The sequence below is a fragment of the Heterocephalus glaber genome, unplaced genomic scaffold (assembly GCF_053883595.1).
Source record: "Heterocephalus glaber isolate CG9 unplaced genomic scaffold, H.glaber_assembly_v1.0 deba00001608, whole genome shotgun sequence".
NCBI lineage: Eukaryota > Metazoa > Chordata > Mammalia > Rodentia > Bathyergidae > Heterocephalus > Heterocephalus glaber.
The window spans coordinates 40,461,752-40,476,324 of NW_028258379.1; the positions used below are offsets into that span (position 1 = coordinate 40,461,752).

A 14,573-nucleotide genomic window follows, 5' to 3' on the forward strand; every position below is an offset into this window, starting at 1 on the left:
AAACACTGTGGCTTCTGCCTCATTCTGAGGACAAAATCACAATGGGCGAACCTGAGTGGGAAGAATGGCAGCGTGGCCTGGGTGGACACTCTGCATCCCATCTCCTGACCCCCCACTTACACTTGCTGTGGACTGTTGGTCTGGGTCTCTGTGTTTGTTCCAGGTCTGGCACACAACAAGGCCCATAACTACTATGTTTCATCATCTTTTCAGGGCTGATGGGTAAGCAGGGCTATGTTTGGTGCCCTATCAGGGTGTTTAAAAAGTTCTCACCAGTTTTGGGTTCTAGCACTCACTGGAGTTACTTGTGAGTAGTGACATGCTTTTAGCATGGCTTATTTGTGGGTGGGTTTGGATACTACTGTTGGAGTTTGTGGAACATACACCTTTTTCTTCTTTTTGTACAGTTGTGTTATGGTGAATATTGGTTATTGTTTGGGTAAAGCAGAAGTATTTAAGATAGGGTTGGTATATCAGGAAAGTATTAGCCATGCTTCTTCAGAATGATTAATAAACAAAGTGAGCTTGTCATATCGCCAGAACTGTAGTGATAATGAGAAAGGGATTATTGGGCTGCTTTTTATTAATTTTATTAGTGATTAGATCTTTTTGTACCACCAGTTGTACAAGCCGCCCGATAGGATAGTCACGAATGTACCACCAGTGGTTCAAGGCCAGTGGGAATGTGGTAACCAGCTCTTCTCACTCCAGGAAAATTTCAGAAAGCCTGTAAATAGGTTTTGTGGGGCTTCTGGTGTAGCTGCTTGAAGGATGATGTAGGGATGCGTCCCAGGCTGTGGCGTCAGCTCCTGGAAGGCTGCGTCTCCGCCTGCCTCCAGGCATGGCCACCTGTGGTTGGTGCCCGGCCTTCTGCAGAGGCACTTGAGGTGAGCTTCTGAGCCGCCTGGGCCTGGGTTGGCTTTGTTTTAATACACAATTGAAAGCAGTCTAGTCGTCTCCTCAGCCCTGGCAGACAGCCTCCTCATGGGGTTATCTCTAATGGCACATTGGCAGATGTGACCCTGCCATTCCCGGCACTTCCAATGGGCAGTTGGGAGGGTGTGGAACTGTAGGGCTCATAGAGGCAGGGCTGTGACAGGCGGGGGCATGGGCTGCAGACCCAAGCCTCCTTGGCTCTAGACCTCCAGGGCAGCTCGTCCTGTGCCTTCAGAGCAGATTTCCTGCCGAGCATTTCATCTGTGTTGGAGCTCTGATCCCACCCCTGCTCCAGTGACTGGCAAAGGTGGCTGCTGAGTACAGCACCATACATGTCAGGTGCCCGAGCACAGCCAGTGGTCAAGGCTTGGCTACACATGGTGTTATTTTTGCTGGGAGTGTTTGTTGGAGGGATGTACCAAAGGGGAATGTAACCATCCAACGCCGCATTTCTTCTGTAATCCTGTTTTAGTGTTCCAGCCTTTTCCTTTTACTGCTTTCAGCTCTCTCCCTGTCTCCTGGAGGAGCCACTGATAACAAAGGATGTCTACGAAGTTGCTGTCTCCCTCATTCAGCTGTTTGATGACTTGGAGGTGAAGGAGAGAGGGTAAGAGGCAGTCTTCCTGTGCTTCAGTGTGCGTGTGACTTGAAGCCCTTGTCACTCACTTGAAACTTTTTACAGTATGAAGATGTCACTGCAGCTATCTTTTCAATAGCCACTGCATATATTTTAAAACCAGACTAGTATTTTGGAAGTGTTTTACTGGCAATTTGCATGTAAAGTAGTGAGTCATGCTGAGTGCAGCTTTAGGGTTAAAAGCTAGGATCTGTAGCCTGGAGGAGGAATAGTTTCTCAGACAGATAGATAGCTGTCACATTGCTCCTTGGGGAACTTTACTGCGTTAGTAGAATCTATCAGAAGCCTGTCTTTGCCTTTGTTTTTATTTGTTAGCATGATATATTCCTGATGCTCAGCAGGATTCTCTTGTAGTCCCGGCATTGATTTCTTTAGCTGATTCTTTGAACTTGGGACATGTTTTCCCTTCAGAAGGACAGTTTTAGTTGGAAGTGCTGACTAGAGTCTATAATTTTAAAATATCACACTCTATTACTGAAGTTTTACTGTGCCACTTTTACTACAGCTCATAAATAGCACTTACATTTTAAGGACAACAATGAACATGTAGATTCCACCTCCTCCTGGCAACCAGGACTAGATTATTGGGATGGCTTTTCTCTTATAGGCCTTAGCCATGCGGCCCCACATGAGTCCTTAGTTATGAAATTTAGACTTTTTTTCTTGGATCACTTTCATTCTTGGAAGAGTCTGTTGGTAAATGTTTTCAGTTTTTATATAGCTAAAATTTTCTTTTATCTTTCTCATTCTTAAAACATTTAAAAATTGACCAATAGTATTACAAGTATTTACTGTCAGCTGGGTGTGGTGGTACACGCCAATAGTCCTAGCACTCCAGAGGCTGAGACAGGAGGATCACTGCAAGTTCAAGGCCAGCCTGGGCTACATAGTGAGTTCAAGTCCAAGGCCAGCCTGCACTACAAAGTGAGACCTTGCCTCAAAAGAAAAGTACTGTATGCAGCACAATGGTTTGACATTGTGAAATCACTTAATCTTGCTATTTAACATATGCATTTATCTCATTTTGAAATTTAGTTTTGTTAGATGTAGGTTGAATATCCAGTATCTGAAATGCTTGGAGTGAGAAGTGTTTCATATTTTGGGGTTTTTCAGATTTGAAATATTTGCATAGGCTTTCTGGATGAGCATCCCTAATGTGAAAGATTTTTTTTTTTTTTTTTGGTACCAGGGATGGAACTCAGGACCTTGTGCTTACAAGGCAGGCACTGTGCCTCTGAGCCAAATCCCCAGCCCCATGAGCATCCCTATTGTGAAAACACCAAATCCACAATGTTCCAGAATCCAAAGTTTTTGACAGAGACAGGAGAAGTTTGGATTTTGGAGCATTTCAGATTTTCAGGTTAGAGATGCTCAACCTATATAAAGTCTAAGTTGCTATGTACATATCTCCTTATACTTCTTTTTCTAATTTCATTTATGTAACATTATTGAGCTATGCCTTACTATGAGATAGCAGAGTACACCTATTTTTATTGTCTTTTCTATATTTTGATGATATTTTCCCATAATCTTCTGGCTTCTGTTATTGCAGTAAAAAGTCACCTTTTGGTCTGATTGCCCATTCTGGGTAAATCTGTGTTTTTAGTCTGGCCAACTTTCACCTGGATTCTTTATCTTTGATGTTCTACAGCCCACAGAGAGTAGGTGTGGATTCCTTTTCGTGTATCTTGCTTGAGTTTCAGAAGGTTTCTGAGTCTCAGCATTGGTGTCTCTGATGCTACCCAACAGGCTTCTTCCGGTAGCTTTAACACCCACTGATGATCTTGTCTGAGTCCATTATTATATTAATGGTGTTCTAAATTTGCTTTGCTTTCTGTTATTCTGAGATTATTCTAAAAAAGCATTTTCCTCTTTTTGCTAGGAGACTTGGAATACGTTCCTAGTACTCAGGAGGCTGAGGCAGGAGAATCACCATGAATCTGAGGCCAGCTTGAGCTGCGTAGTGAGTTCAAGGCTGGCCTGACGTACATAGTGAGACCCTGTCTCAGCAAGCAAAACAAAAACAAAAATATGAATTTCCTCTTATTACTCTGCCCTTTTTTTTTTTCCTTTAAAACATTTTTTGTGGGCTGGGGATTTAGCTCAGTGATTCTGCTGCTTGCCCTGCAAGCACAAGGACCTGAGTTCGATTCCCTGTACCAAAAAAAAAATTTTGTTAGTCCATGTTTGCAGTGTATAATGATTATATTCATTGTGGGGAACTGACACATGTATGTAACACATCTTAATTATTTTTCCCCTTCTCTATCCGTTTTTAAATTTACTTTCTTTTACCAGCATCAGATTTATTTATTTTATAAGTCCTTTTCAAGTTAATTATGATAAACACAACCAGGTAATAGGCCAGAAATATATAAATTGTGTACAACAATTATATTAAATCAAGGTGCACTTTGGCCATGATAGACTACAATATCCTTTTTGTCTGTTTTCTATTATTTGTCTTTTATTGTTTTCTTTATCTTTCAGGAAGGCGATGGAACCACTGAGCTAAATCCCTGGCCCTATTATATATTTTTAATACATTTCTTTTTCAGTATATTTCCCAAAGCTTGTTTTTAAAAATTTTAAAATTTTTATTAGTACATGTTTACTGTACATAATGATTACATTCATTGTGGGGAATTGGTACATACATAACATACCTAAATTCTTTTTTTTCTTTTTTTTGGTACTGGGAATGGAACTCAGGTCCTCATGCTTGCCTGGTAGGAGCTGTACTGCTGAGCTATATCCCCCACCCATCAATTCTTTTTTTCCCCTTCTCCTTTACACCCTTCTTTAAAAATGTTTTTTTGCCAGCATCAGATTCATTTATCAGTCTCTATCAAATTAATTATCATAAACAGATTAACAGCCAGACTGCCAGTTTTTTGTTTATCTGGGAAAGTCTCTGTTTTTCTTCATTATTAAAGAATAGCTTTGCTGAATGCAGGCATCTTAGTTGAGTTTTTCTTGAGCACTTTGGATATGCCATCCTTGTGCTTTCTGGAATCCGTTGTTTCACTGTGAAGGTGGTTGTTCATTTTATTGGGGTTTCGTTTGTAGGCAGCATATCATTTTTTTCCTGTTGCTTTCAAAAGTTTTTTCTTGTGTTTGGCTTCCATCATTTGCCACTTTCTGTAGTACTGTGCAGTAGTGGGGCCCATAGCAGGCATTTTCATCATCCTTTTAAAACAGCCGCTTTTGAGCACATGGTAAGACTAGTGACCTCTGGGCAGTTTCCCGAGCCCATTGACTACCAAACTGGCCTCCTTGGCTGGAGGCTCTGCTGTGTGGCCACCTGTGGAAGTGAAAAAGACACCTTTAGGTCCAGAGAGAGAGGTACAATAGGAGTTTAAGGAGCAGGGAAGGAATACTTGAGTCCAGAATAGAGTGTCACTATCCCCACTATCCCCTTAGTGATGGAATCAGTTTGTCATCAGCTGGCTGGGCTGGATCCCCAGGGATGACACTGTGTTTAGGACTTGGGATTGGCCCCCGCTGCAGGGTGTGGTCATCAGTAGCAGTGGCCAGCTCAGCCTTGGATAGGGAAGGTGGATGTTGTTGAGTCTGCGTAAGCCAGAATATTGCTGCCCTGCCACTTTGCATTGTGCAGCCTTTGAGGAACTGGGGAAGGCTAACTAATAGTCACATAGCTGCTAGTCCTTCTGCCCACTGAAAGCCTCCCTTGCAGTGATTGGCTTGTTGTGGGCGTGTCCTTGATGTCCTCTCTGGAAGGCTTGCCCTGGTGCTTCTCTTTCAGATTCCTTGTTATCAGTATTCTAGCTTTGTGGTTTCCAAGTTCCCGACCACCTGGCCCACCTGTTAGCTTCTGCCTGTTGATTGGAGTAGACCCACCTCATGGCCACATCTCCTTCCACGTGAAGTAGGGCACCGGATGTGCTGCTCAGCATCCTCTTGCTGGGGAAGGGCTCTTCTCCAACACCTTTGGGTGGCGCTGTAATGCTGGCTATTGCTAGCATCCCATTCAGGCCCATCCACAAACCAGGCTTGTCCTTTTGACCATCGTGGCTGAGCCAAGGTGGGCTCAGAGAGAGGTGATAGTCCACCTATCACAAGCCTTTCTCCTTTGCAGTTACTGTTCCCAGGCACAGGCTCAATTGTTCTTCCTTGGCTTTGCTGTGGCCGCCTCCTTAGCACCCTACCCACTCCCTCTGAACAGGCACTGTGTGTGTACCCCTCCCCTAGCTCTTTTACTGACTGCTTCTGTTTGCTTCTTTCATGGTCTTCTTGCTGACCCGAAGGGGCCTTGTTGTTCACTTGCTTCTTACCTGTCTCTCCATCTCAGGGCTTGTGGAGGAAGGAGAGTTGCAATTTCACACAAAAATAAATGTACTGATGGTAGCAGGGCAGTGAATGGATGATTTCTGCAAAAATGCTTTCTAATAATAATTTGGTCTCTGACAGGAGTTTGTAGTTATTTTGACTGTTTTCTGTCTGGGGTCCTGGGTTACAGTACCTGAATAACCAGGAAAACACTTACAGCTAGGGTGTCCCCCAGGCGAGGACCTGGAGTCCAGACGCAGGGCCTGAGTGCTGCTGGGGCAGGGTGCGGTCCCCCTGGCCTCGGCTCCTCTATGTGCGTGCCGTGAAAGGTGTCACGTGCCGTGATCTGCAGGAGCTGTCAGGGTCACAGCAGGGTTGGGGTTCTTGCAGTGGAGCAGATGTTCTACCTTTTTTCACTTTTGTGCACCTCACCTTTTGACAGGAACAAGAAATCAGGGGCCCAGTTTGTGTCAGAGAGGAGCAGTGTGTTGGTGTTTTTGCCAGGTATGAATGTCAGGACCTTCTGACCTAGACTGACAGCACTGCCTAGCACCAGGTAGGGAACATGGTATTCTCCACATCTGTTTTTCCTTTTAGACACTGAGACTGTGAACAAATGTGGCTTTCAGTTTGACTTCTGATTTTTTTTTGTTTTTTGGTACTGGGGATTGAACTTGGGACCTTATGCTTGCAAGGCAGGCGCCAGAACCACTGAGCTAAATCCCCAGCCCCTCAGTTTGACTTCTGACTGTTAACCTTTGCGTTGCCAAAAGGATTTCTTATTGACAATGAGAATCTTTTAGAATCTTTTATTTTTTTTTTTGGTACTGGGAATCAAACTCAGGTCCTTGCACTTGGGAGGCAGGCGCAGTGCCACTGAGCTAAATCCCTGGCCCAAGAGATTAACTTTTTAAAGGTAATCTTGCCACCTTCCAAATTTTCAGTAAGACATTGGACTTTGTTAAACTTGGACTCATTTGTATGGTTATAAATGTGAGGTAATTATTAGTCTACATTAAAGCTTATTTAGTAACAATAACACACGTTGTAATACTATGAGAATAGTCAGGTTAATCTTTGAGTTCCTTTCTCAGTGTGTGAAAAAATAGTCTGTTATACCTTTCTGAAAAGATTAATTTGTGTTAAATTGTACTTTTTTTTTTTTTGGTACCAGGGATCGAGCTCGGGACCTTGTGCTTTCGAGGCAGGCACCGGAACCACTGAGCTAAATCCCCAGCCCTTAAACTGTATTTTTTCAAAATGATTTTTAAATCCAAGTAGTATAGTTCGAAGAAACATGACAGTCTCTTCTGCTGTTGAAAGTTCATGTATAGAAGATATTACCATTTGTGCTTGAAGTGAGGGAGAGCAAAAAGCATGCATCTAGAGAAACATTTACATGTTGGGACACAACATGTGAGTTTCAGATCTCAGGATATGGATTCATTTTTATGTGTAGGAAATAGCCATTAGCTGACAGTGGGGTAGAGTAACATTTGTCTTCATAAATATTTATCAGATGACTACTGTGTGCATAATGTTACTGTAAGGAAAAGAATCACCAAAGCAGAGCCCTATTGTTTCTCACTTAAAAATACCTAAAATGAGATAAACACCTTTCCCCCACAATTCTGGGGAGCAAACCTAGGGCCTTCACACTGAGCTAAATCCCCAGCCCTTTAAATTCTTCTTTTTTTTTTTTTCCTGGAGACAGGATCTCACTAAGTTGCTTAGTTACTCAGGCTGGGCTTGAACTTGTGATCCTCCTGGCTCAGCTTCCCAGAGTACTGGGATTGCAGGTGTGTGCCACCATGCCCATCTTGAGATAAACACTTTTTGTTTTTTGGCACCAGGGATTGAACTTGGGACCTTGTGCTTGCGAGGCAGGTGGCAGAACCACTGAGCTAAATCCCTGGCTCGAGATAAACACTTTAAACTGCTAAATATAGACTGAAAAATATTTATGAGTGGTATTTTAATTTAGGTTTGTTATATTTTTATTATATGCTTATGTAAATCCAAATTTATCATGTATTTATGTATTTCACTAAGTGATCTTGGGAACAGTTCTATGTTAATTTTCTAGGGCTGTTATAAAAAGTACCACAGGGCCAGGGATTTAGCTCAGTGGTTCTGGCGCCTGCCTCGCAAGCGCAAGGTCCTGAGTTGGATCCCTGGTACCAAAAAAAAAAAGTACCACAAATTGGATGGCTCATAACAACAGTGACTCATTTTCTCACGTTCTGGAGTCCAGATGCTCCACATTGAGGCTGTGCTCCCTTCGAGGCTTTGAGTGCACCCCTTCCGGCCTCCAGTGGTAGCCATCAGTTCTCTGTGTCCCTTGGCTTCCAACTGCATCACCCACATCGGTGCTGTGTCACTTGGCATCCTCTGTGTCTTCCCCCCTCATGAGGACAGCGGACCTGCAGGACTGAGGGCCACCCTGCTCCACCTGACCTCACCCTAACAATTGCATCTGCAGTGGTTGTTTCCAAATAAGGTCACCTTGTGAGTTACTGGGTTGGGACTTTGACTGTTTTTTTGAAGTATGCAAAAAAAGTTTAGCACATAACGTAATGAAATATGATAACTTGGGAAGAGGCACAAGTACATACAGATGTTATATGCCAAATGTACATTTTTAACCTAATAAAAAAGATTTATTGTGTCTTTACTACCAGTCATATATATACACACATTTCATATATATACACACATATTAAATGTGTATGCATATGCATATTATATATATGTACGTGTACATATAGAGAGATACACAGAGAGAGAGAGAGAGACCACCAAAAAAATGTGTATGTGCTTCAGTAGTTTGCCATACTAATAACTGTCTGGAAGCTCACAGCCACCACTTTACACACCTCTCGTAATCATAGAGGGCAAAGGTGTCTTGTATTAATCTCATGATGTCTCAGTAAATTTAGTATTAAAGTATTTATACAAGTTTTTCTTTTCCTGATGTGCACTTTTTTTTTGGCGGACTCTATATATCTGGTGGTCATGCATGTGGGTGTGTGTGTATTTGTTGTTGTTGTTGTTGTTGTTTCCAGGGCCTCACGTGTACTAGGCAAACACTTTACCACTGAATTACACCTCCAGGCCCAAAATATTATTTTTGGATCAGAAAGATTTTGCACATTGTAAAAAATCTGGAAAATCTGTGGAAAGAAATTAAAAGTGCTCATGCATCCAACACCTATCTGTAATCACTGCTGCAGAGAGGAAAGCACTGGAGGAGTACGACTTTCTCTGTATTCTGAGTTACTAGTTAATGTCATTGTGCATTTTTACTTAAAATTCTGATATACTTAGGCAAAAAGGATAAAAAATTCAAATAAAATGAATTGATGAGGGGCCGGGGATGTAGCTCAGTGGTTCCGCTGCCTGCCTCGCAAACGCAAGGTCCCAAGTTCGATCCCCGGTACCAAAATAAATAATAATAATAATAATAATTGATGAGGCCCTCTTGGAAAAAGATGTCATTTCAAATTAGAAGTTGATTTTTAGCCATAAATACAAATCTTTTTTCCCCTCAGGTCTAGGTGAAATCAACTATATGCATGGACTTCTCACGAACATGGTTCACAAAAGGTATGCTTAGAATGATACAGCTTTATTGTTACTTTAGACCATTACATCCTTTGTTTTATGTAATTTAATTATCTTAGTGAATAATTACTTGCTTTTTACATCTCATGTGTATTGTATGATATTTTATTTTAGTAATTTGTTTCTTAGGTTACAGGTCTATCCACTCCATTCCAGTGTGACTTTAGAAGAACAAAATAATATATTTTTAAGTCCAGTCCCTGGGTACAGAAAGGTAAGAAGGCTGGGAAGACAAGTTCTAAGCGTTTTAGATAACTTTCCTTGGAGACTATGCTTAGGAAAGATGCTTCTCTCAGTGTAGTTACGACTTGTGGTGACTTACACAAATACTTGTTGGTGAGCTGGCTGTTACTTAGCTGTGCTTTATTTTATAAATCAGTTTGCTAAAAAGTGAGATTCCTTTTATTTTCTTAACTCAAGGTGTTGTTGCTCATGGGTTTTGATGCCTTTGCATTATTCTTTGCCATCTCTCAAGCTTTGGGGCTATCCTGGTGTCCCTGACACTACTCTGGTGACTTCAGTTAGAAGCTGTGGTCCAAATCCTGCCTATGGGGGTTTCTAACTTCCTTAATCTCAGGAAGGCTGTGTGTGACTGTTGTGTAAATGTTGGAGTTGTCTTTTCTCCTATCCTTCAAAGCTGCTTGAGGGGATCAGGGACCAGGGCCCTGAGCTTGAGGCCCAGTTTCTGATTCTGGGAGGTCTAGAATCTAGGAGTAATGTAGACCTTGGGTGGCATTCCAGGGCACTCACAGTTTCAGCCCTTGCTGTGGGTTTGACCTGGTAGTGCTTTTTGCCCCTGGTAATTCCAGGACCCTCCCCAATACTTCCATAGCAGGGTCGGGAGCAATTCCTTGCCCTGTATGTTGCCTGCTACTCTCAAGCATCTACTGTGTTGTGCGTGGCTTGTTTTTCACCCATCAGGGGCTTCTGAGTCAATTGTGATCTGGATAAAATAGGAAAAAGGCTAATATCAAAGTTTAATCAAGTTTAGTATTTACACTAAGAAACTTTTAAATAATTTTCAAGATTGAGGGTTTTTTTTGTTTTGTTTTTTTACTCTGCCTAGCAATGTCCAGACCAGATGGATGATGTGAGCTTCTTTTCTTTGATATTTGACAGATCATCCTGTCCACCAACATTGCAGAGAGCTCCGTCACTGTTCCAGATGTTAAGTATGGTAAGATCCCTCTCAGCCGCCTCCCCATACTACGTCATTGGGAATTGTCCCTTTCCTCCTGGCCCTGTGTTGGAGGAGAAACTGTGGGGAATCCTGTCAGCTCAGCACATGCTTCTGTGAGCAGCCACTTCCCTTGTCACTGGTGGGGCTGATCTCAGGTTGAGTTGGAGGCCTTCCTAGGGGCCTATGGTGAGCAGAACTTTGGGGCTGCCAGGGGGAGTTCTGTGGCTGAAGCAGGCAGTGTTGGGGAGGAGCCCGGGTAATTCTGTTCCTGGAGGTAGTGTGGAGAGGTACTGTGCAGCCCTGGAGCCAGCAGTGCACCATCTAGTCCTCTGCATGTGGTCCTTGAGAGCTGGGGGTGAACCACTAGTGAGTCTCCTCAATTCACTCATCTTGCTTGAAAGCTGGACATGTGGCGAGGAGTTTAGGGTTGAGCAAGACCCAGTCCCCATCCTCATGGTGACGCATTCCGGTGGAAGAGACAGATGACTGGCAGGAAACAAAGGTGGTTTCAGGCAGAGACGAATGTTAAATCAGAAAGAAAGTCAAGGAAAGGGCTGGCATTATAAAGGAAAATGGTTACATAGGCTGATGTGGGAGTGTGTCCTTGAGGGAGTGACCTTTGAACAAAGACTTGCATTGAGAAAGTGAGCTCCGCTGGGTGCAGTGGTGCACACCTGTACACCCAGCTCTTCAGGAGGCTGAGGCAAGAGAATCACAAGTTCCAGGTCAGCTCAGGCAACGTTGTGAGATTCTGTCTCAGTGTTTTAATAAAAGGGCTGAGGATGTAGCTCTCTGGTGGACTTGGCCCTCCTCCCCACCTGGAGCGGGGCCCTGGCTTCCATCCCCAGTATTTAAAGGGGGAGAAAAAGGCAGTGAACTATGCCAAAGTGGGGTTCAGACCTAGGGAACAGACCACAGCAGCACGGAGGCAGAGGGCTGAACTGGGAAGGGAGGCTAGCAAGTTTCCACAGAGCGGCCGAGTCTGTGCTCAGGACACGTCCAGGGACAGATGTGGGTCGGGTAGAGGAATGAGATCAGTTCATGTGTGCAGTGCGTTCAGCGGTGGTGCAGCTGAGTAGAGGGAGGGGAGGGGAGGAGATGGAGTGCTGGCAAGGGCTGTGACGCCAGCGCTGGAGTGGCTGGGAAAGCTTCTCCCCGGGACACGGGGACACGAGCCAGGTCCTGCTGGGCAGGGGGTGTGGCATGTGGCTCTCTGAGGAGGAGGTGAGGTGGAGGAATGGAGAGTCCAAGGGTGCCTACAGGAAGAGGGTGCTTGGTGCCCTCAGTCAGCAAGGAGATGAGGCCAAGCCAGGGCGGGAAGGGTGGAGAGGCCAGGGCCTGGGAGGCCCTGTGCCAGACTGCTGCCCTGAGCGAGGCGGGGAGCCATTCAGGTTTTGAGAAGGGACGCTGCGTAACCTGAAGATCGTGTACAGCATCGCTCTGTGGACAGAGTACAATGAGGCAAAGGAGAGAGAGGAGAGGAGTTGGAGGGTGCAGGGCGGTCCTGCCAAGCTGGGTGAGAACTCATGGCGATTTAGATTAAGGCTCTGGAGTCACGGTGGCCCTGGAGGTGCCTGTGCCTGCCGGGTGAACTAGAAGCCTTGGCCCTCAGTGGAGAGAGGTGGAGAAAGCGCAAGAGGCTCCAACAGAAGACATGGAGTAGACACATGCAGGTGGCGAGCTACCGAGAAGGAAGGGCCAGTTGTGTTTTCCTCTCGTCACCACGAGGGCTGTACAGGCCACATGGGCTGGATAGAGAGCTGTTAGACGCTCAAGCACAGTGGAGGCAGCAGGGGGCTGAGCTACATGCACCATGTCCCCTGGACTTGCAGTTGGGTGGCCAGGAAGGAAGTGGGGTGGGGCTGAGGGGCCGCTGACAAATGGGGACCTTGAGGTCGCAGGACAGAGTGCCAGGAGTGCGGGTAAGGGAAGAAGAGTTCTGGCTCCCAGAGGGTATTTGATTGACACTGTGGTGGGGGTCAGGAGTGCTGTTTGGATGGGGCTTGATAAGAAGAAGTTGTTAAAACAGGTGGGAGGCCAGGGTGTTGGAAAGGAGGGCTTTAAAGCCCCAGGGAGTTGCACGTAGCTGGCACTGTTTTCATGGGCAGTGAAAATGTGAGGACTGGTGTTGGAAGAGGACCAGGGAGCTGCAGGCTGGGGTGGGGCATCACATAGCACAGTCGGAGGAGGGTGGTGCAGTGAGCACGCAGTGAGGGCGGAGGCCAGGTGGCTACGTCAGATAGCCATGTTGCCTGCTCTGCCGGTGCCTGACAGGCGACCCTGGAGCACAGAGGCAGAGAGAAAGACAGACACAGACACAGAAGGCCCTTCTTAGGGTACGCGGGGTGTTAGGGGTTAGGCGTTCTTTGTGCCCAGGGACTCCCAGTGTTTAGCAAGAAAGAGACCTTGGCTTCCCTGCTCTGGGCAGTTAGTGCATTTCCAGAGGCTCCTGCATGCACACTGCTTCCCAGGCCTGTATGCTCATGTTGTTTTATCACTGGGCTTTGTGATTTATTATACAGCAGTCTCTTCTGGTGTTAGCATGCTGTTTACATTCCTTTTTTTCAAATGACAGTTATAGATTTTTGTCTGACTAGAACCCTGGTTTGTGATGAAGATACAAATTATCAGAGTCTGCGATTGAGTTGGGCCTCTAAGACCAGTTGTGACCAGAGGAAAGGTAAGATGTCTGGTGAAGCACACCGAGGACTTCAGGTGACACAGGGCACAGGCAGTGTCTTTTAGAAACTCGGCTTTACATTTTTACTCTTACTCATGTACTTTACTGGGGCCAGTTTGAAATTTAAACCTCAACATCTCATGTTGTCAGAGTGTCCTTTAACTCCACGTTTCCTCTTCCAGTGTATTATGTGGCATCCTTGAGTATAAGGGACGGATACCCTGTCATCTCAACATGCGACCTGCCTCTCACTCACTTCCTGGCCCCTGACCCCCAGAGTCTCGTCCATGTAACCTTGCATGGTCGCAGCACCTTGTCCACCTCTGTACAGTGAGTCTCTCCTGTGGCCACACCTCAGTATCCACCTCACAAGAGAGCACAGACATAACAGAAGGAGTATAACACTGTTTTCAGTGAGATTTAAAATTTAGGGGCATAGATAGGAAGCCAGATGCATCCCTTCCTTAAATTTGGCAAGCCTGGGGCTGGGGATTTAGCTCAGTGGTTCCAGCACCTGCCTCGTAAGCACCAGGTCCCAAGTTCGATCCCCAGTATCAAAAAAAAAAAAAAAAAAAAATTGGCAAGCCTTCTCTCCAAGTTTTGGTGATTCTAGGGTATTTTTCCTAAATGGGCTCCACAGTGGGCTCAGGGCTTGCTTTGTCATCTGCATGTATCACTCAGCAGAGGGGAAGGTGTGGGGTCGATTGGGGGGAAGGATGCTTGGGCTGCAGTGGAGGTGTGTTCATGGCATGGCGGGAGGGATGTCGTGCTGCTCTGTGGCATCAGCATTTGGGAATGTGCTGAGAAGCAGTTGTGTTTTCTTAGAGGACCTTCTGGAGGGAAGGTACAAGACCATTCTGAGTGGAACTGTTGAGAAATAGAGCTACTGCATCAAAAAATAAAGCAATATTTGTAAGTGCTTACAGTACAGCAGACACGGTTGTAAGTGGTTTATTTCCTCAGCCCTTATAACAAGCAAGAGAGGAGTGCACAGTATCTTTATTAACTGCCTTCTGAGATGCAGGGAAGTAGTAATTGCCCGGTGTCCTCCTGCAGAATGATGGGACTGAGATTCGGCCCAGTCATCTACTTCAGTCCTCACTCTTGAGCACTTTGCTGCATTGCCTCTCCTGAACAGCCTGTCCAGAGAGGCTGTGGTAGAGGCGCTGCTCCAGCTGGGCCTCGAGGGCCTGGACCAAGCTGGGCATCATCACACAGATGGAAAG

General features: G+C 45.2%; 1 protein-coding gene across 6 annotated transcripts in view; it reads left to right on the forward strand.

Annotated features, from left to right (window-relative positions):
* Positions 1-14,573, forward strand: part of Tdrd9 (tudor domain containing 9) — a 93,753-nt gene that overhangs the window by 37,483 nt on the left and 41,697 nt on the right. For all 6 annotated transcript variants that reach the window (XR_002389080.2, XM_004837467.3, XM_021243746.2 and 3 more), the window contains 6 exons: positions 1,440-1,543; positions 6,306-6,367; positions 9,415-9,469; positions 9,617-9,701; positions 10,607-10,664; positions 13,243-13,347. Coding sequence is in view for 5 of the 6 variants with exons in the window: in XM_004837467.3 (XP_004837524.1) it covers positions 1,440-1,543; positions 6,306-6,367; positions 9,415-9,469; positions 9,617-9,701; positions 10,607-10,664; positions 13,243-13,347 (469 nt within the window). In the remaining variant the exon portion in view is untranslated. The remainder of the gene's footprint in view (positions 1-1,439; positions 1,544-6,305; positions 6,368-9,414; positions 9,470-9,616; positions 9,702-10,606; positions 10,665-13,242; positions 13,348-14,573) is intronic.